The following is a 23,636-nucleotide window of genomic DNA, read 5'->3' on the forward strand; positions in this document are numbered from 1 at the left end:
ACCCAACTAAAATGGGACTATCAAGCCTTCAGCCGCCCCTCTACCTGCTATACAAGGCATGAACATGCCAAAAGACATGGACATACATAAGCATTACATCAAACATCCTGTTTCGAAGTTTGTCCGTGACAGCTTGGACCAAACAATAGACCCAATTTAGTCCAAATTCGGGCTCAATTGACCCATAATTGAGTTAGTAGGGTTACTCCCAAACTAACTTAAATTGACACCTAACTACGATAATTAATACTAAACAATTACAATGCAAGCAATCCTAGTTATCTGGCATGTCAATTATTTATCCGAAATCCCGATGAAACTTCTGGCACACTCATAGCGATCTTCCGGCGAGCTTTCGACGAACTCCCGACAAGCTTCCGATGCATCGTCCGAACCTTCGGTGTATCTCCCGAGTCTTCCAACCCAACATTTGATTCTTCTTTAATTGTTTTACTTTACAGGATTGTAGTTTATCCTGTATCATTTTTCTTACCACATGAATTAGATCATTAATTCATTAATTGATTTCATCATCAAAATCCAAGATTCAACAACAGTTTCTCGTAACCATTTATTTTCATGTAGAACATATTTTGTAGCATGACAAATCATAAAATTAATCCAATTTGCTGCTCCAAGAAAATGTTTTTAGTGTAGAAGAAATTTTGCAACATGGTTACACTCATCAGAGAATTTGCTGAAGCGCTTTGTATGTCTCTACCAAATAATTCATGTTACTCCTGAGAAATCATGCAGCACCCAATGCGAATCTGGTTCACATCCATCTTGGTTCATGTGTTGAATCAGCTCTTCCAGTGTCTGATAAACCAAAACAATATGTGGACTACTGCTTCTGTCACCGGAAGCAAAGCCACGTACCTCATCCCTCACTTCAATCCAGCTCATTCCTACCTCTTTCTTATTCCCCTGCTCTCTCAAACATCTCCTCGTCTCTGCAAAATCTCCCCATGCCCTGCCAGCTGCATATATATTCGAGAGCAAGACGTATGTCTTCGACTCATTTGGCCTCATGTCAAAGATCTTCTGAGCAGCCAATCTTCCCAAATAGACATTCTTGTGCATCTTGCAAGCCCCAAGCAGTGCTCCCCAAATTGTTTCATCAGGTTCAAAAGGCATTGTTTCTATCAGCTGATAGGCCTCCGTTATTCTTCCAGCTCGGCCAAGAAGATCAACAACGCACCCGTAGATTTCCCTATTAGGAGGAACATTGTACTCGATGTTCATCAAGCTGAAGTACCTCAATCCTTGATCTACCAGTCCCGCATGACTGCATGCACTGATTACACTCATAAGCAAAACTTGGTCAGGTTGAACACCCGAACTAATCATCTCATCAAAGATTTCGGTTGCCTCCGCTCCATATCCATTCATCCCACATCCGATCACCAACGATGTCCATGTTACCAAATCCTTCTCAGTTATTTCATCGAAGACCTTTCTCGAATTGCCTATGCTTCCACACTTGGCATACATATCTATGAGCGCGTTCGCTACTTGGAGGTTCCTTTGATGGCCTCTTCGAATTGCAGCGCCATGAACTTGCCGTCCGCAGTTCAGAATTGCCATGTTTGCGCAAGCCGCTACGACGCTACTAAAGGTAAAGCTAGTTGGCTGCATGTTCTGTGATCCCATCTCGAGAAACAGTAGCAAAGCTTCATGTGAGTTTGACCGCTCGAGACTGGCAATCATGGCATTCCAAGTAATCAGGTCCTTTCGAGGCATTTCATGGAAGAACTTCTTTGCTTCCGAGATGTTCATGCACCTGGAGTACATGTTCAGCAAGGAATTGGAGACTGGAAGACTTGAATCATGCCTGGTTTTCAACGCCAATGCATGGAGTTGCTGACCGGTTGTTGCACAACCAATTGAACTGCACGCGTGGATTGCGATCGAACAAGTAAATGCATTCAACTCGGTGCACTCCTGCTTCAGAAAACAAAGATACAAATGTCAAGCCGTTAGTTGTCACGTCAAAAGGTCGAACAACTTACAAGAATTGCGTGCAATGCAGGTTTTTGTGCAGACTCTTATCATCTGTTTGAACAGCAGAAGTCCAGTGTCTCCATGGCTAATCCGGGTATAGCCAGCGATCATAGTAGTCCATGAGACGACTGTACGATCCGTCATATTCTTGAACACAGCCTCAGCGTCGCCGATGCATCCGAACGACGCATACAGGTCAAGCAGCGCGTTCTCCACATAGGCTCCGTTATCGATGCCCCACCGCACCGCCATTCCATGCACGGCTACGCCGGCGCAGCTTGACTGGAGGCCTCGGCATGACGTTAGCACACTGGATATCGTGTATCGGTTGGGACAAACGCGGCTGGCTATCATGCGGCAGAAGGTGGCCAAAGCGTCCTCATGGCACCCGTTGGAGGCGTAGCCCGAGATCATGGCCGTCCAAGAAACGACGTCCCGGTGGGGCATTTCATCGAACAATCGGCGGGCCAACGCGAACGAGCTCTGACGGCAAAGGTTTTTTATGAGATTGGTGGCTGTAACGGGAGAGAGGCTTAGGGCAGTCATGGGCTGGGCTTGGTAGAAGCAATGGGCCCCTCCGATGTGGTCGGTTGGCTCTTGGAAACATACGAAAATGAGATGCGGTCGATTTGGATCCGGAAACCGGAAGGGAAGGAAGCTTTTTCGTCCTAGAAGAGGAAATGAAAGGCTCGGAGTTATTCTCCGAACCATCGTTCATTGACTGGGGAGGATTATCTCCAAAGGTTCTTCTCGATGGAATCATCATGTTCACAACTCAATCTGTCGCCCATCTGAGCCACATACGTCATCAGTACGAATGACCTAATTACTAGCGAGTACAAAGTCTGGCCGCCACAATATACCAACGAAGAACTTTGCTTCCGAGATGTTCATGCACCTGGAGTACATGTTCAGCAAGGAATGGCGACTGGAAGACTTAATCATGCCCAGCCAATTGAACTGCACGCGTGGATTGCGATCGAACATGTATATGCATTCAACTCGGTGCATTCCTGCTTCAGAAAACAAAGATACAATTGTCAACCCATAAGTTGTCACATCAAAAGGTCTCTGTGCAGACTGGAATCATCTGTTTGAACAGCCGAAGTCTAGTGTATCCATGGCCAATCTGGGTATAGCCAGCGATCATAGTAATCCATGAGCCGACTGTACGATTCATCATATCCTTGAACACAGTCTCAGTGTTGCATGACGCATATAGGTCAAGCAACAAGTTCTCCACATAGGCTCCGTTATTGATCCCCCGCCGCACCTCCATTCCATGCACATTTACGCCGGCACGGTGTGACTGGGGGCCTCGGCATGCCGTTAGCACACTGGATATTGGGTATCGGTTGGGGCAACGGCGCTAGGCATCATGCGGCAGAAGGTGGCCAAAGCGTCCTCATGGCACCCGTTGGAGGCATGGCCCGAGATCATGGCCGTCCACGAAATGACATCCCGGTGGGGCATTTCATCAAACATTCGACGGACTAATAAGAACGAGCTTGAGGGATAATTACTGATTACAGACTATAGTTAACTATAGTTAACTATAGTTAACATCCCAGTCCTAGACTTTAAAAAATAATATTGGGATCCCTATACTTATGAAATTAACTGATTGTCGTAATGGCTCTAGGGGTAAATTAATACTATAAAATTTTTTAATCAATTTTAAAAAGTTCGATCGATAAATCCATATTGGAAATGTGATTAGCAAAACGAGTAAGTAAATGTTACAAGTAAGAAAATCAGTATACAATAATAAATTACTGAAAGAGAGAGAATATAAATCGATTTATAGTGGTTCAATCATCCTAACCTACGTCCACTCCTTATTCCTTTTTCCTAATGACTATCGGCTTTCACTATCGATTTTCTTTCTAATGAGCAAAGATCAACTACGTTTATTATAATTCTTCTCCTTTTAATAAGTTTAAGAGAGATCCTCCACACTCACTCTTTTATAAGAGACTTCACATCTTCTACAATTGAGAATCATGTTGAATCTCGGATTTTGATAATGAAATCAATTGTAATTTGTTTGATCTAATTTATATGTTGAGAAAAGTGTGCAAGATTAACTACAATGGCAGTAAAATATAAAGCAGGTGTTGTGTTGGAGTCAAGATCGAGATCACGTTGGGAGTTCGAGAGTTCATCAAAAGTCCGGACGTTCGTCGAAATTTCTACGGGAACCAACCGAGAAGTCCAAGAGCTTGCCATAGAAGCTCGTCGAAACTCGCCAAGAAGATTGTTGCAAAGTCGAGGAGCTTGCCGGGAGTCTGCCGGAGCATTACCGAGAGTTCGTCGGAAGTACACTAGAAGCTCGTCGGAAGAGCAATTGATGCACCGGAACATGAAGTGCAGTAATCATGACTTAATTATGATAGTTAAAGTATAAATTAAGTTAAAATTAGGTGGTAATCCCACTAACATAATTAGGGGTCAATTGGGCCCTAACTTGGGTTGGTTTGGGCTGGATTCAAGGCTCAACCAGGACCCTGAATTCCTGGCTAGCGGTGGCACCGCTTGGTATACTCGGTCTCCTAGGAATTCTGGGCGGTGGTAGCGCCCCTGTCAGGTGGTGGCACCGTCGGTAGTTATTGCTGCCAGCGGTGGTATTGCCCCTGTCAGACGGTGGTATCGCTAGAGCTCGGTCTTCGAGCTCTGTCAAGCGGTGGTATTGCCCAAACTGAGTGGTAGTACTGCCTAGTGTCAGGTGTCAGGCGGTAGTACTGTCCAATAATGGTGATGGTACCTCCAGAACCTCGAAAAGCCGGGATTAGATACTTTTTGGCTCCATTTTTGAAGTCATTGGGGCCTATAAAAATCCCACCCTTTCCTGCATGAAAGGACACGAAACCTATCGGCATAATCTTGAGTTCTTGAGCCTTAAGGTGTTGTAAAAGTTAGAGTTCTCCTCCTTCATCTCTTAGCCTTGTAACCATCTAAGAAAGAGGAGTGAGACTTGTAAGGGTTCATCTCCTAAACCCGGGAAAATGAGAAAGTGCTATAAAGAGGTGTTCGGTCTTCACATATTGAAGGAAGGCATTTAGTGGACGCCGGTGACCTTGTCGAAGGAGGAATCTGAAAGTGAATGTAGGTCACATTGACCGAACCACTCTATAACTCGGTTTGCATTTACTTTGAGCAACTTTCTTTTATAGCAAACTGCCTCTCCTCCTTATTGTGCTTTAACTATGTCTACATACGCTTTTACATAAACATCTTCAAAGATCGGCTTTAATCATATAAAGACTTTACGAAACTTGTTAGGATCAAGAGCACTAAGAGGGGGGGGGGGTGGGGTGAATTAGTACAGCAAAAACTTTCGACGATTAAAACTGCGTTCGTTCGATAAGAGCGATTTTGGTAGAAAAGCCATTCGTAAATCACTTTAACTTGTGATCAAGCAAGATGCAGTTAAAGCGAATCTATAAAGGCAGTTTGCAGTTATGTTGGAAATCAGAATGTAAGCAGAAACTGAAATATGATGTTCGTACGATAAAACTGATTTACGTCGAAACACCGATTCGAAAAATACTGAACATTAAAACACAATCATAAATTCACAAAAGGTAGTAAGCTATTGAGGAGGTTTGCAGTAAAGATAATATGCTCAAAGTAAATGCAAACCAAAGAGCACCGCGATTTTAGAGTGGTTCGGTCAATCTTGACCTACATCCACTTCTGGCTTCCTCCAACGACAAGGTCACCGACGTCCACTAGAGGCCTTCCTTCAATAGGCGAAGGCCAACCACTCTTTTACAGTTTCACTCCTTTTGACGGGCTTAGGAGACAACCCTTACAAACTTTTCTCTCCTCTCTTTGAAAGATCAGAACATGGAAGAAAAGAGGGAGAAGAACTTTTAACTCATACAACACTTTTGAGCTGTAAAAATCACAAAGTAAGATCAGGATTTTGGTGGTTTTTGGTTACTCTATCATTGCTGAAAGGGTAGGGTATTTATAGGCCCCAACCCAGTTTGAATTCCGAGCTCAAAACTGTCAATTCCTGGAATTCCGAGGTCTGGCGGTTGCACCGCCTGATTGGGGAGGTTGCACCGCCTAGCAGAGCTCGAAGACTAAGCCTTTGGGCGGTGTCACCTCCTATCAGGGGCGGTTGCACCTCCTGCCAGAGCTCGGAGACCGAGCTCAGGCGGTGCCACCGCCTGACTAGGGCGGTTGCACCGCCCAACCAGAGCTCGGAGACCGAGCTCAAGCAGTTGCACCTCTGTCAGAGGCAGTTGCACCGCCCAACCAAAGCTCGAAGACTAAGCCCTGGGCGGTGCCACCGCCGACATAGGCGGTGCCACCTCTGGCCAAGAAAACTGGGTCCGAATGTGCTTATCCATTCGGCCCAATTTGGGTCTGTCAAGGGCCCAATTGCCCCAAGATTAAGTTAATGGGATTACCTCCCATTTCTAATTTAATCATCGTGCTAACTGTGAATTTCTTAAGACATTTATTACAGCTTGCTTCCAGTGCGTCAATCGCTTCTTCCGACGAACTTCCGGCGAACATCTGACGAACCTCCGGCGATGCTCCGACGAACTTCCGGCAAACTCCTGGACTTGTGACGATCCACTTGGCGAGTTCCAACGAGCTTCTTTTGGTAAGCTCTTGGACTTCTCAAATTTGTTCCCACAAAACCTCCGATGACCGTCCGGACTTTCGTCGAGCTCTCGAACTCCCAACGTGATCATAGTCTTGACTCCGGCGTAACTCCTGCTGCATGTCTTACTTTCATCGTAGTTAATCCTACACACTTATCTCAACATATGGATTAGATAACAAATGACAATTGACGTCATCATCAAAATCCGAGATTCAACAATCTCTCCCTTTTTTATGATGACAATCAATTGATAATGGAGTTAACCTTCACTCCCTCTATCTATGTGTCATAATTGAGATAAGTCATTCTTGAATTCAAAGCCTTTGAATTCAAGAGACATATTGATAAGTTAAAATCATTTAACCTTATCAATACTTCCATCATGATTCTCATCATGATGTATCTCTCTGAAAATGATGTCAAAACTTGACGTCCATTTTCAAATTTCAAAAGTGAATGATGGTAATGGTAGCAATTCATCATATGGTAAGATATCAACATATAAAATTTTGAAGTAAGACTTTGATATCTTAACATGATGCACACATTTCAAGTATTTTAGCAATCATAGTATTTCATCACATGGTAAGATATCAACACGTAAAATTATGATGTAAGTTTTTGATATCTTAACATGATGCAAATATGACAATCATAGCAAACATGGCATAATGCAAATATGGCAATCATAGTTATCATCAATTCATATATTTTCGATGATGCAAGCATGGCATAATCATAGCATCAATACTCATATATTTGCTTCTTTCAACATAATATGACATTTATAGCATCAATTCATATATTTTTTATGGCATCGCACGTATATTTAAAAGTTGTTTATATCGTTCTCCTTTTCGTTGATGACAAAGGGGGAGAAATATATGAATTGATGCTATAAATGCCATATTATGTTGAAAGAAGTAGATATATGAGTATTGATGTTATGATTATGCCATGCTTGCATCATCAAAAATATATGAATTGATGATAACTATGATTGCCATATTTGCATTATGCCATGTTTGCTATGATTGCCATATTTGCATCATGTTAAGATATCAAGAATTTGCTTCATAATTTTAGGTGTTGATATCTTACCATGTGATGAAATGCTATGATTGCTAAAATAGTTGAAATGTGTGTATCATGTTAAGATATCAAAATCTTACTTCAAAATTTTAGCAATCATAGCATTTCATCACATGGTAAGATATCAACACATAAAATTACGATGCAAGTTCTTGATATCTTAATATGATGCAAATATGGCAATCATATCAAACATGACACAATGTAAATATGGCAATCATAGTTATCATCAATTCATATATTTTCGATGATGCAAGCATGGCATAATCATAGCATCAATACTCATATATCTGCTTCTTTCAACAAAATATGGCATTTATAGCATCAATTCATATATTTCTCCCCCTTTGTCATCAACAAAAAGGAGAACGATATAAACAACTTTTAAATACACGTGCGATGCCATAATTTCTTAAGACATTTACTACAGCTTGCTTCCGGTGCGTCAATCGTTTCTTCCGGCGAGCTTTCGGCGAACTTCCAGCTAACATCCGACGAACCTCCGGCGATCCTCCGACGGACTTCCGACAAACTCCTGGACTTCCGACGATCCACTTGGCGAGTTCCGACGAGCTTCTTTTGGCAAGCACCTGGACTTCTCGGATTTGTTCCCGCAGAACCTCCGACGACCGTTCGGACTTCCGTTGAGCTCTCGAACTCCCAACGTGATCATAGTCTTGACTCCGGCGCAACTCTTGCTGCATGTATTACTTTCATCGTAGTTAATCCAGCACACTTATCTCAACATATGTATTAGATAACAAATGACAATTGACGTCATAATCAAAATCCGAGATTCAACAATCTCCCCCTTTTTGATGATGACAATCAAATGATAACGGAGTTAACCTTCACTCTCCCTATCTATGTGCCATAATTGAGATAAGTCATTCTTGAATTCAAAGCCTTTGAATTCAAGAGACATATTGATAAGTTAAAATCATTTAACCTTATTAATACTCTCATCATGATTCTCATCATGATGTATCTCTCTAAAAATGATGTCAAAACTTGACGTCCATTTTCAAATTTTAAAAATGAATGATGGTAATGGTTGCAATTCATCATATGGTAAGATATTAACATATAAAATTTTGAAGTAAGATTTTGATATCTTAACATGATGCACACATTTCAAGTATTTTAGCAATCATAGCATTTTATCATATGGTAATATATCAACACGTAAAATTACGATGCAAGTTCTTAATATCTTAACATGATGCAAATATGGCAATCATAGCAAACATGGCATAATGCAAATATGGCAATCTTAGTTATCATCAATTCATATATTTTCGATGATGCAAGCATGGCATAATCATAGCATCAATACTCATATATTTGCTTCTTTCAACATAATATGGCATTTATAGTACCAATTCATATATTTCTCCCCATTTGTCATCAACAAAAAGGAGAACGATATAAACAACTTTTAAATATACGTGCGATGCCATAATTTCTTAAGACATTTACTACAGCTTGCTTCCGGTGCGTCAATCGCTTCTTCCGGCGAGCTTCCGGCGAACATCCGATGAACCTCCGGCGATGCTCCGATGGACTTCCGGCAAACTCCTGGACTTGCAACGATCCACTTGGCGAGTTCCGACGAGCTTTTTTTGGCAAGCTCCTAGACTTCTCGGATTTGTTCCCGCAGAACCTTCGACGACCGTCCGGACTTCCGTCGAGCTCTCGAACTCCCAACGTGATCATAATCTTGACTCCGGCATAACTCCTGCTACATGTCTTACTTTCATCGTAGTTAATCCTGCACACTTATCTCAACATATGGATTAGATAACAAATGACAATTGACGTCATCATTAAAATCCGAGATTCAACAATCTCCCCCTTTTTGATGATGACAATCAATTGATAACAGAGTTAACATTCACTCCCCCTATCTATGTGCCATAATTGAGATAAGTTATTCTTGAATTCAAAGTCTTTGAATTCAAGAGATATATTGATAAGTTAAAATCATTTAACCTTATCAATACTCCCATCATGATTCTCATCATGATGTATCTCTCTAAAAATGATGTCAAAACTTGACGTCCATTTTCAAATTTCAAAAGTGAATGATGGTAATGGTAGCAATTCATCATATGGTAAGATATCAACATGTAAAATTTTGAAGTAAGATTTTGATATCTTAACATGATGCACACATTTCAAGTATTTTAGCAATCATAGCATTTCATCACATTGTAAGATATCAACACGTAAAATTACGATGCAAGTTCTTGATATCTTAACATGATGTAAATATGGCAATCATAGCAAACATGGCATAATGCAAATATGGCAATCATAGTTATCATCAATTCATATATTTTTGATGATGCAAGCATGGCATAATCATAGCATCAATACTCATATATCTGCTTCTTTCAACATAATCTGACATTTATAGCATCAATTCATATATTTCTCCCCCTTTGTCATCAACAAAAAGGAGAACGATATAAACAACTTTTAAATATACGTGCGATGCCATAAGTAGGTTCATGTCATTTATCTATATAGAGTGATAGGATATGAATTATATAAACATCTCAAGAAAAACATGACATGAAGATTATAGAGTGAAAACTTGTTCCTTTTTATTTGTTATTATCTTTTTGCATGAAGGAGGAAAGTCATTTGTGTAGTTCAAATCGATAAGATATTAAGGTATGCTTTATAAGGATCAGGATATTTATGTGAATCAAATCTTTGCACATAAAAATATCTTCCTTTTATAAGAAGGAATCATCAAATCTATTTCTCAAAGAGAATATTTTTCACATGATAAGTCTAAAAGATATGCATTTGTTAGATGATTCTATTTGTCAAAAATCAATGATGTGAATCAAACTATATGTGACATATGTTTATTAAGTCCGAAAGAGAATAATGTATTCATGAAATCCGATTGGAACTGAAAATTTAATTTAACACTTTCATGCAATCGGACAAGACTATACAATCATGAAGACATGCTCATTGTAATGGAAATTTTTTTATTAATTTTCAACATATTATTTTAGGCATATAATGGCAATTAAGTGATTTGATCATTCAATCAATAAAGTCCAAATAATTTTAACAAGTTTATGCATTCGGACACATCAACATCATGGCAATGCATCAACATCATGGTAATATTATGTCACATTAACATCATGGAAATGACATCAATTTCATGGCTATATTACTTTCACATTTATCATGGAAACCAAGACACAAGGTTTTCAAAGTTGGCATTATAGAAACATTTAATTTCAACATGAAATCCGACAATGAGTAACGAGATTGAGCAACGTAACCCTGCATATTCTCACCAATTAATACATCAAGTAATCATATCAAAGATTAGTAGTCATCAAGGCATTGTGATCAAGGTGAGTAATATAAAGAGTTTACAACAACGTAATTGTTACAACAAGAGGTTATTGTGTCCACATATACAAGCTTATTCAAGAGGTGGAAAATTAAAGTGCCTAAATAAAGAGTCAAATTGTCGATGAATTTGCTGCAGTTCAGATAAGATTTGATCTTGCCGGTGTTCAAGCCGATCTTGTCTTTGTTCAAATCGGTCCATCCGAATCCCAATGTCTTTGATAGATGATGCATGAGCTTGCTCAAATGGATGTGTTTCCTCAAAGGGACAGATCAGAGGAGATTGAGTGCCCCTAAAGACTAGTGTTTCGGGTTCTGGTTCAGGTTAAGGGGGATCGGTTCTTCTAGGCATTCTAACCCAATTATCGTTTCTATAAACACATCTCAATCGATGAAGTAGATTTTTGTTTATTATGCTAAACCTATCTACTTTCATCACTTCTTCGTCGGGTGGGATTGGAATATCGTAGGCTTTAAGTATTCTAGTGATTATACCACCATATGGAAGCATCATGTCTCTCTTAAATAGTCCTATCATGTTTTGTTGGATAAGGTATCCAAAACAGATCTTATGTCCTTTCATGATCCAATACATGGTTCCTAATTCCATTTGACTTACTTCATCATGATGGTATTGTTTAGGGAGAATGATGCTAGTTAGGATATGATGAAATACTTTAGTGTTTAATGGTAGTAGATGTTCACAGCTTTTAGGAACTATCACTAAGTTGGGATTACCGAAAATTGTTCCTAAGGCTTCAACATATGTTGTCCCAACTGTTTCATTATCCCACGATCCTCTAAAATAAAGTCCTCTATTTTTTATAGGAATGCCTATCATGTTGCAAATGAATTTATCCGTAATGGAGATGTGTTGTCCTAAGAGATAGGTAGACATTCTTTCTTCTTCATCTACTTGTAGATTGTTGTAAAACAGTCTAACAAGTCTTAGATAGATGGGTTCACTAATTTGTAAAATAGGGAGTAGATCTAGGTTTGCAAACCATTGGATTGTCTCTAAGTCTCTTAGTTCATCTAAATCTACATGTTTTCCCTTATTGACCCTTCTAAATTCGAAAGAGGAAAATTTTTCAGCATAATATTTTGAATCGAAAAGGGTAAGATCAAAGTCTTCCACTAATCTCCTCTTCCCTTTGTCCCTTGACTACTGTTATTTAAGAGGATAGTAATGAGCAAGAGTAAATGAATCAAAAATAGAATTTAGAGGCTTCTTAGAGAATACCTTCAGTGAGATCTTCAAGAGAAGGAGTATTTGATTACCTTGTTAATATTTTGCTTCGAAATGAGGAGTATTTGGGATGCTAAGAGGGGAGAAATGGAGGTGGAGAAGCTTTAGAAGAGTAAAAAGGGGAAGGGAGTGAGTTGGGGTCGATTCCACCGTCGGCCCTAGCTTGGTTTAAAAAGGGGGCAGGATTGCGGGCGGTTGCACCGCTGGCTGGGGCGATGCAATCGCTTGCAACCTATGACAGCCGATGGTGCTATTGCCAGCTGGGGCGGTGCCACTGCCTGCAGGCAGTGAGCACTCGTTTTGACTGCTATGTGGTCTGTTTTGAATGTTTTTTACTTGAGAAGAATTTTTATTTGTGGAGCAGTCAACTTTACTTATGTAATTACGTAAGAATTTTCATTTTAAGATGAGAAATTTTGCACGATCAAGATAGATCTAGTGACGCGCATACTCTACTTTAAATGTCGTATTCATGTTTATGACAGTTTATCCAAGTTGGTAAGCTTTGCAAGTCCATGACAAACTTTGCTTACAAGATGCAAGTTCATGATATAGTTGGATTTGAAAGTAACGAACAAGTCAATTTGATGGGTTCGGAAATCCAGAGGATATGTGAAGGTAGAATCATGGGTTTCCAATTCTGAGGGATCAAATAGGTTTGTATTGCTCTTGTAATTTTAATTTTCTAATCCTCTTTTTGTTATTTAGGCTAGGGAGCATCACGTGTTCTTTTTTGGATCTCAGGTTATGAATATCGATAATCCAAAGGGCAGGATATTATTTCTTGCTCCCAGCTTGGGATGGTTTACGTTTCTACAAGACAGGATAATTTTTAGGTACCCATTTACTTTTGGGTGCCTCAAAAACTGATCTATATTGTTTGTCATGTTGCATAGAGTTTATCATGGTTCCTTTAGGAACCCAAATTAATTTGTTCGGACTAATTTTCTTGAATGGACAATAATGTGTTTTGTGTCCATGTTTGCAATAAAAGTTGCATTTGCTTTGGTGTCGAACATGTAGGATGAGGCCTTGTATGAAGGTGGTTGGATTTTGGTGAGGATTTCTCACAAATCCGATTCCACTTCTTTTGGGAACGTGACCCTTATTTGTAAGGATCATGTTCAAAGACTTGCTACCAACCTCGAATTTCTTCAAGGTGTCCTTAAGTAGCAAGTTTTCCTTTTGGATAGTTTCTAGATCATGGCATTTTATACAAGAACCTAAACTATCATGATATTCAGTTTTTAACTTATCGAAATTACAAGTAAGACTATCGTGCTCCTTTTTTAGCAATTTGTATTTTCTACTAATAATCTTGCATTCATCAAATAAGTCATGGAAGACATTTAATAACTCATCAAATGATAAATCTACATCAATTAAATTTGTTACCTCCTCTCCGATGGCCATTAAGGCGTAATGAGCAACTTGCTCGGTGTTGGACTCCTCTTCTTCGGACGCGCTCAAGTCATCCCATGTTGCTTTGAGCGCCTTCTTCTTTGATGTTCTCTTCTTGGCTTGGGGACAATCACTTTTGTAGTGTCCCGACTTTTTGTACCCGTAGCAAATAACTTGGTCCTTTTTGGGTTCAAGTTTATTTTTTGTCATTTTTAAACTTGTTTCTCTTAATGAATTTTTTGAATTTCCTTGTTAGAAGTGCCAAGTCATTGTCACAGTCCTCATCACTTGAGTTTTCTCTCAAGTGGTCATCTAAAGTTCTAAGTGCCATATCCTTCTTGTTCTTTGGAAGGATATCTTCTTGCTCTTCATGAGCCTTGCATGTCATTTCATAGGTCATTAATGACCCGATTAGTTCTTCAAGAGGGAAGTTGTTTAAATCTTTAGCCTCTTGAATAGCAGTGACTTTAGGGTCCCAACTCTTAGGAAGAGATCTTAGAATCTTATTTACGAGCTCAAAATTCGAAAAACTTTTGCCGAGTCCTTTTAGACCATTGACGACATCTGTGAAACGGGTGTACATGTCGCCAATAGTCTCACTCGGTTTCATTCGGAAAAGTTTGAAAGAGTGTATCAAAAGATTGATTCTTGACTCTTTCACTCTATTTGTGCCTTCGTGAGTCACTTCGAGTGTATGCCAAATATCAAACGCAGTTTCACAAACCGAAACACGATTAAACTCATTTTTATCAAGCGCACAAAATAAGGCATTCATAGCCTTTGCATTAAGAGCGAAAGTCTTCTCCAATTCATTCCAATCGATCATTGGAAGAGAAGACTTCGAAAATCCATTTTCAACAAGATTCCAAAGTTCAAAATCCATTGAAATAAGGAAGATTCTCATTCGGGTCTTCCAATAGGTGTAGTCCGTCCCATTGAACATGGGTGGACGTGTAATAGAATGACCCTCTTGGTTTCCGGGCGTATGCCATCTCTCTTGGGTTTTAATCCGTTTGAGAGTTAACCCCGCTCTGATACCAATTGTTAGGATCAAGAGCACTAAGAGGGGGGGGGGGGGGGGGGGGGGGGTAAATTAGTACAGTGAAAAACTTTCGACGATTAAAACTGCGTTCGTTCGATAAGAGCGATTTCGGTAGAAAAGCCGAATCATAAATCACTTTAACTTGTGATCAAGCAAGATGCAGTTAAAGCGAATCTATAAAGGCAGTTTGCAGTTATGATGGAAATCAGAATGTAAGCATAAACTAAAATACGATGTTCGTATGATAAAACTGATTTACGTCTAAACACCGATTCAGAAAATACTGAACTTTCAAACACAATCGTAAATTCGCAGAAGGCAGTAAGCTATTGAGGAGGTTTGCAGTAAAGATAATATGCTCAAAGTAAATGCAAACTAGAGAGCACCGCGATTTAAGAGTGGTTCGGTCAATCTTGACCTACATCCACTTCTGGCTTCCTCCACTGACGAGGTCACTAACATCCACTAGAGGCCTTCCTTCAATAGGCGAAGGCCAACCACCCTTTCACAGTTTCACTCTTTTTGACGGGCTTAGGAGACAACCCTTACAAACTTTTCTCTCGTCTCTTTGAAAGATCAGAACTTGGAAGAAAAGAGGGAGAAGAACTTTTAACTCATACAACACTTTTGAGCTCTAAAAATCATAGAGTAAGATCAGGATTTCGGTGGTTTTTGGTTACTCTGTCATTACTGAAAGGGTGGGGTATTTATAGGCCCCAACCCAATTTGAATTCTGAGCTCAAAACTATCAATTCCTGAAATTCCGGGGTCTAGCGGTTGCACCGCCTGACTGGGGCGGTTGCACCACCTGGCAGAGCTCGAAGACTAAGCCTTTGGGCGGTGCCACCTCCTATCAAGGGCGGTTGCACCTCCTGCCAGAGCTCGGAGACCGAGCTCAGGCGGTTGCACCTCTATTAGAGGCGGTTGCACCACCTAGCCAGAGCTCGGAGACTGAGCCCTGGGCGGTGCCATCGCCGACCCAGGCGGTGCCACCTCTAGCCAAGAAATCTGGGTCCGAATGGGCTTATCCATTCGGCCCAATTTGGGTCTGTCAAGGGCCCAATTGCCCCAATATTAAGTTAATGGGATCACCTCCCATTTCTAACTTAATCATCGTGCTAACTATGAATTTCTTAAGACATTTACTACAGCTTGCTTCCGGTGCATCAATCGCTTTTTCCGGCGAGCTTCCGACGAACATCCGATGAACCTCCGACGATGCTCCGACGGACTTCCAACAAACTCCTGGACTTGCGACGATCCACTTGGCGAGTTCCGATGATTCTTTTGGCAAGCTGCTAGACTTCTTGGATTTGTTCCCGCAGAACCTCCGACGACCGTCTGGACTTCCATCGAGCTCTCGAACTCCCAACGTGATCATAGTCTTGACTCCGGCGCAACTCCTACTGCATGTCTTACTTTCATCGTAGTTAATCCTGCATACTTATTTCAACATATGGATTAGATAACAAATGACAATTGACGTCATCATCAAAATCCGAGATTCAACAAAACCAACGCTTCTCATTTGTGCAATTTATATGACTACAAATCACCTTAGTCTTCTCTTGCACTTTCACGAAAGATTTCAAGTTTAAATTCTTTTCAAAACGGATTGAATCGAAACCATTCTCATTGGAATATGTTTTAATTGAAACAAGTTTTTTGAAATTGAGAAAGTTTTCGACTGCACTAATTCACCCCCTCTCTTAGTACTGCTCTTGATCCTAACAATTGGTATCATAGCAAGGTTCACTCTCATTTGGTTGAAAACCCAAGAGAGATGGCATTTGCCGACAACCAAGAGGATCATTCAATTACATGTCCGCCTATGTTCAATGGGACGGATTACACATATTAGAAGACTAGAATGAGGATCTTCCTAATTTCAATAGATTTTGAGCTTTGGAATATTGTCGAAAATAATTTTCAAAAGTCTTCTCTTCCAATGAATGATTGGAATGAGTTGAAGAAGAAGACTTTGACTTTAAATGCCGAGGCTATGAATGCCTTATTTTGTGCATTAGATAAAAATGAGTTTAATCAAGTATCGATTTTTGAAATGGCTTTTGATATTTGGCACACACTCGAAGTGACTCATGAAGGCACTAATAGAGTGAAGGAGTCAAAAATTAACCTATTAGTACATTCTTATGAATTGTTTCGAATGAAATCGAGTGAGACTATTGGAGACATGTACATCCGATTTACGGATGTCGTCAATGGTCTAAAAAGACTTGGCAAAGGTTTGTCGAATTTGGAACTCTTTAATAAAGTTTTAAGATCCCTTTTAAAGAGTTGGGACCCTAAAGTAACAGCTATTCAAGAGGCCAAAGATCTAAATAATTTTCCTCTTGAAGAACTAATTGGGTCACTAAAGACCTATGAAATGACATGTAAAGCTCATAAAGAGCATGATGACACCCTTCCAAAAAACAGGAAGGATATGACACTAATAACACAAGAAGACCACTTGAAAGAAAACTCAAGTGATGAGGACTTTGATGATGACTTGACACTTTTAACAAAAAAAATTTTAAAAATTTATTAAAATAAATAAATTTAAAAATGACACTAAAAATAAATTTGAGCCCAAGAAAGATTAAGTAATATGATACGAATGCAAGAAGCCGGGATACTACAAGAGTGATTGTCCCCAAGCCAAGAAGAGGATACCAAAGAAAAAGGCTCTCAAAGCAATATGGGATGACTCAAGTGCATCCGAAGAAGAGGAGCCAACCAACACCGAGCAAGTTACTCACTATACACTAATAGCCATTGGAGATGAGGTAACAAGTTCAATTGATGCAAATTTATCATTTGATGAACTATTAAATGCTTTTCGTGATTTATTTGATGAATGCAAATCAATTAGTAAAAAATATAAATTATTAAAAAAGGAGCATGATTCTCTTGTTAGTAATTTTGATAATTTAAAAATTAAGCATAATGATAGTTTATCTCCATGTACGAAATGCTATGAAGTGGAAACACTTAGAAAGGAAAACTTGCTATTCAAAGATATTTTAGAAAAATTTGAGGTTGGTAGCAAGTCCTTGAACATGATCCTTGCCAATAAGGGTCACGTTTATAAAAAAAGTAGAATCAGATTTGTGAGTAACTCATATCAAAATTCAACCACCTTTGTTAAAGGCCCTATCTTGCATATTTCACCCCAAAGCAAATGTAACTTTTGTTGCAAACTTGGACATATAGCTTATCATTGTCCATTTAAAAAGTGTATAGTCCACACAAATTGATTTGGGTTCCTAAAGGAACCGTAAAGAACTCTATGCAAAATGATAAGTTAAGCCGATCAGTTTTTGAGGCACCCAAGATTTTTGTAGAAACATATACCATTACAAGCTAGGAGCAAAAGATGGTACCTTGATAGTGGATGCTCAAGGCATATGACCGGAGATCCATCTCAATTCTCTAAGCTCACTAGCCTAGACGATGGATATGTTACCTTCGGAGACAACAACAAGGGTAAAATCATTGGCAAAGGAACTATAGGTAATACATCTAACTTTTTTATTGAAGATGTGTTATTAGTTGATGGCTTAAAGTATAACCTTTTGAGTATTAGTCAATTATGTGATAAATAATATATTGTTAGATTTGAATCTAATGCTTACATTATTGAAAATCCATACAAAAACACATCTATGATTACACTAAAGCAAAATAACGTATACACTATTGACATCAATGATCTTTGCAATGAAATGTATTTTTCGGTTTTAAATGACGATGCTTGGCTTTGGTATAGGAGATTAGGTCATGCTAGCATGAAACTAATCTCTCAAATTTCATCTAAAGAACTTGTAAGAGGAATTCCTCACATCAAGTTCGTCAAAGATAATGTGTGATGCATGTCAACTAGGAAAACAAATAAAAGACAGTTTCAAACCTTTGCAATTAATCCATATGGACTTGTTCGGACCAATTTCTACATCAAGCCTAGGAGGTAGCAAATACGCATTTGTCATCGTGGATAATTATAGTAGATACACATGGACTTATTTTTTGACACACAAAAGTGAATGCTTTAGGTATTTCTCTAAGTTTTGTAAACTTGTTCAAAATGAAAATAGTTTTATGATTTCGTCAATTCGAAGTGATCATGATAGTGAATTTCAAAACCGTGATTTCCAAGAATTTTATGAATCTAATGGATACAACCACAACTTCTCTACTTCAAGAAATCCTCAACAAAATGGAGTAGTAGAAAGAAAGAATAGAAATTTACAAGAAATGACAAGAACCATGTTGAATGAACGTAGCTTACCCAAATATTTTTGGGTTGAAGCCGTAAACATGGCATACTATGTCATTAATAGAGTTCTAGTAAGACCCTTACTCACCAAAACTCCTTATGAGTTATGGAAAAGCAAAAAACCTAATGTTTCATATTTTAAAGTTTTTGGGTGTAAGTGTTTTATCTTGAATGAAAAAGATGCCTTAGGAAAAATTGATGCTAAATCTGATGAAGAAATTTTTCTTGGCTATTTTTCTATTTCTAAAACATTTCGTATCTTTAATAAAATAATTTTAATTATAGAAAAATTCATTCATGTTGTTTTTAATGAGGTTTCTGAAATTAAAAAAAATGATTTTGATGATGATGTTAATTTTGATGCTTTAAATTTAAATAAAACCCTTTCTCCATCTAGCAACTTGGATGCTTCTACTTCCGAAATATCCTTACCCAAGGATTGGAAGTATTTAGATGCTCATCCTAAGGAGCTAATCATAGGAGACACATATAAAGGAGTTCAAACATGTTCTTCTCTTAAAAATATTTGTGCCAACGCCGCTTTTCTCTCCCAAATTGACACTAAATGTATTAACGAAGCCATGAAAGATGATTTATGGATTATCGCAATGCAAGATGAGTTAAATCAATTTGAGAGAAATGAGGTGTGAAAGCTTGTTCCTAGGCTAAATGACCATTTAGTTATTGGTACTAAATGGGTCTTTAGAAACAAGCAAGATGAATCTGGTATTATGGTTAGAAACAAAGCTAGATTAGTGGCCAAAGGTTTCAACTAAGAAGAATGTATTGATTACGAAGAAACCTTCACTCCTGTGGCTCGATTAGAAGCCATAAGGATGCTCCTTGCCTATGCTAGTAGTAATAATTTTAAATTATTTTAAATAGATTTTAAAAGTGCTTTTCTTAATGGTTTTATTTCCGAAGAAGTTTATGTTGAACAACCTCCCGGATTTGAGAATGATAGTCTCCCTAATCATGTGTTTAAATTAATTAAAGCTCTTTATAATTTAAAACAAGCCCCAAGGGCTTGGTATGAGAGACTTAGTTCATTTCTTACTGAAAATAATTTCTCTAAAGATAAGGTCGATACTATATTATTTATCAAAAATTTTAAAAATAATTTTCTTATTATTCAAATTTATGTTGATGATATTATTTTTGGTTTTATGAATGAATCTCTTTGTGAATTATTTGCTAACCTTCTTTTTAGGCTTACAAATCAAACAACTAAGTAATGACATCTTTCTTAGTCAAACAAAATATGCTTTAGATTTACTAAAAAGGTTTAATATGGATAGCTCAAAAGCTATCAATACTCTCATAAGTACCTCCACTAAGACATTGATAAAAGTGGAGAAAGCTTTGATCAAACAACTTATAAGGGTATGATAAGAAGTCTACTATACCTCACCATAACTAGACCGGATATCATGTTTAGTGTAGTTCTTTGTGCTAGGTTTCAATCTAATCCTAAGATATCTAATCTTAAAGTAGTTAAGAGAATACTTAGATATCTTAAAGGAAACATAAATCTAGGATTATGGTATCCAAAATCCAAGAACTTTGAGCTAATTGCTTATGTTGATGCAGATTTTGCTGGATGTAGATTAGATAGAAAAAGCACATCCGGAATATGTCAATTTTTAGGACATGCACTTGTTTCTTAGTCTTCCAGACCAAGAAATAAAACTCGGTTGCATTATCTACAACCGAAGCTGAGTACATTGTAGCTAGTGCATGTTGTGCACAAGTTGTGTGGATAAAAAACACTTTAGAGGATTACAAGATTCATCTTAAAAATATTCCCATAAAATGTGATAACACAAGTGTAATATGTTTAACAAAAAATCCTATTCAATATTTTAGAACAAAACATATTGATATTAGGCATCATTTTATATGAGATTACGTTACTTGTCATGATGTTATCTTAGAGTTTATTGATATGAAACATCAATTAGTCGATATCTTTACAAAACCTTTAAGTGAAGAACATTATGATTTTATTAGAAGAGAGATAGGAATGTTAATTTGTCCAAATGTATGAATTTGATGTATATCTTTTTCGAACTATCTTTATGAATTTCTTGAATGGAGCTTTCATGAGATTATGCCATATCAACTTTACTTCACACTCTTGCTCCATCACTTTTGATACACTCAATCACTTCATGGATTTCATTGACAAATGCATCTCTCGGATTTATCTCTTGTGAATTTTTATTGAGAAATAGATGATCCTCTCATTATGAAGGCTTATTCACGGAATTTCTTTTATACTTCATATGATGATTCTTTCATATGAATTCTTTCTTAATGAAGGAAGAATTTTTATGATTCCTTTTTATGAGATGAACACTTGCAAGAATGAGGATTTGATTTCACATGAATATCTTGATCCTTCTGAAAATTGAAGCATGATTTAATGAAACTATTTTATCATTTCTAACTTCATTCAAAGTTGATTCTCAATGGATTTTCCTCCTTACTCTCCTTCTTCATGCGAAGTTTTGATAAAAAATAAAAAGGGAGAAGTTGAAGGAAGCTATTTGTTTAATGTTTATAACTTTTAATGTTGAGAACTTATGAATGATACCATGTTATGAATGCTTAAAATATGATTGGTATGAATTTTTTTTTTAATTTGAAATGTGACATAATTTTTACCACACTTGAATTGTTGAATTATTCTCCTTTTTGTTGATGATAAAGGGGGAGAAATAATACCAAAATGTGGTAAATTGATGATAAATGTATACAATATATCTCATCATATATACTTAAAATGTTTGCTTGATAAATTTTCTTCATTATGATAAGATATCTAGAGCTTAACTTACAATTTTACAAATTAATATCTTACCATAGAATGATCAATTGCTATCTTTGTCATCTTTCATATTTGAAATATCAGACTTGAAAATGGAAGTCATACCTTGAAATCATTTTGAGAATATTAGATCATGATAGGAATCATAATGTGTGTATCGATAAGTTTAAATGAACTTAACTTATCAATATATCTCTTGAATTCAAAGGCCTTGAATTCAAGAATGTCTTTTCTCAAGTATGGCATATAGATAGGGGGAGTTAAGGTTAACTCCGTCATCAATTGATTGTCATCATAAAAAAGGGAGAGATTATTGAATCTCGGATTTTGATGATAAATTAATTATAATTTGTTTGATCTAATCTATATATTGAGAAAAGTGTGCAGGATTAACTATGATGGCAGTAAGACATAAAGCAGGTGTTGCCCTGGAGTCAAGAACGAGATCACATTGGGAGTTCAAGAGTTCGAGAGTTCGTCAGAAGTCCGAACGTTCATCGAAAGTTCTACGGGAACCAACCGAGAAGTCCAAGAGCTTGGCATAGAAGCTTGTCGGAACTCGCCAAGAAGATCGTCGCAAAGTCCAGGAGCTTGCCTGGAGTCCGCCGGAGCATTGCCGAGAGTTCGTTAGATGTTCGCCGGAAGTACGTTAGAAGCTCGCCAGAAGAGCAATTGACACACCGAAACATAAAGTGTAGTAATCATGTCTTAATTATCATAATTAGAGTGTAAATTAAGTCAGGATTGGAAGGTAATCCCAATAACTTAACTAGGGGCCAACTGGGCCCTAAGTTGGGTTGGTTTGGGCCGGATTCAAGGTCCAACTAGGACCTTGAATTCCTGGCCAGCGGTGGCACCCCTTGGGATACTCGGTCTCCTAGGAATTCTAGGCGGTGGTACCGCCCCTATCAGGTGGTGGCACCGCTAGTAGTTATTGCTGCTAGCGGTGGTATCGCCCTTGTCAAGTAGTGGTATCGCTAGAGCTCGGTCTCCGAGCTTTATCAGGCGGTGGTATTGCCTAGACTAAGAGGTAGTACTACCCAGTGTCAAGTGTAAGGCGGTAGTACCGCCTAGTAATGGCAGTGGTACTGCCAGGACCCTAGAAATTCGGGATTAGACACTTTTTGGCTCCATTTTTGAAGCCATTGGGGCCTATAAAAACCCCACCCTTTCCTGCATGAAAGGGCACGAAACCTATTGGCATAATCTTGAGTTCTTGAGCCTTAAAGTGTTGTAAAAGTTAGAGTTCTCCTCCTTCATCTCTTAGCCTTGTAACTATCCAAGAAAGAGGAGTGAGACTTGTAAGGGTTCATCTCCTAAACCCGTGAAAAGGAGAAAGTACTATAAAGAGATGTTCGGTCTTTACCTATTGAAGGAAGGCCTTTAGTGGATGCTAGTGACCTCGTCAGAGGAGGAATCCGAAAGTGGATGTAGGTCACATTGATCGAACCATTCTAAACTATGGTTTACTTTTCATTTGTGCAATTTACATTACTACAAACCTCCTTAATCTTCTCTTTGCATTTTTTGAAAGCTTTCAAATTCAATTTCTCTCTGAAATGGATTGAATCGAAACGATTTTCATTGGAATCGGTTTAAATCGAAATGAAGACTTTTGAAATCGAGAAAGTTTTCTACTACACTAATTCACCCCCTCCTCTTAGTGTCGCTCTTGATCCTAACATTCACTACCCTACGAACAAACATGCTTTCAAGTTATCTTCCGAG

At 38.3% G+C, this 23,636-nt stretch overlaps 1 protein-coding gene across 2 annotated transcripts; it reads right to left on the bottom strand.

Annotated features, from left to right (window-relative positions):
* Positions 1 to 546: 546 nt before the first annotated feature.
* On the bottom strand, positions 547 to 2,912 carry LOC135650577 (putative pentatricopeptide repeat-containing protein At1g56570). 2 transcript variants are annotated; one of them, XM_065170054.1, is made up of 2 exons: positions 2,047 to 2,912; positions 547 to 1,947 (listed from the first exon to the last, which is right to left on the bottom strand). In XM_065170054.1, the coding sequence occupies exons 1-2, from the start codon at positions 2,713 to 2,715 to the stop codon at positions 730 to 732; spliced, it is 1,887 nt and encodes a 628-aa protein (XP_065026126.1). In that variant the 5' UTR covers positions 2,716 to 2,912; the 3' UTR covers positions 547 to 729. The 2 variants fall into 2 exon arrangements, with proteins under 2 accessions (XP_065026126.1, XP_065026127.1); XM_065170055.1 differs by having other exon boundaries at positions 547 to 1,944; positions 2,047 to 2,911.
* Positions 2,913 to 23,636: the final 20,724 nt, after the last annotated feature.

Source organism: Musa acuminata, chromosome BXJ3-10 (assembly GCF_036884655.1).
Source record: "Musa acuminata AAA Group cultivar baxijiao chromosome BXJ3-10, Cavendish_Baxijiao_AAA, whole genome shotgun sequence".
Classification (NCBI taxonomy): Eukaryota; Viridiplantae; Streptophyta; class Magnoliopsida; order Zingiberales; family Musaceae; genus Musa; species Musa acuminata.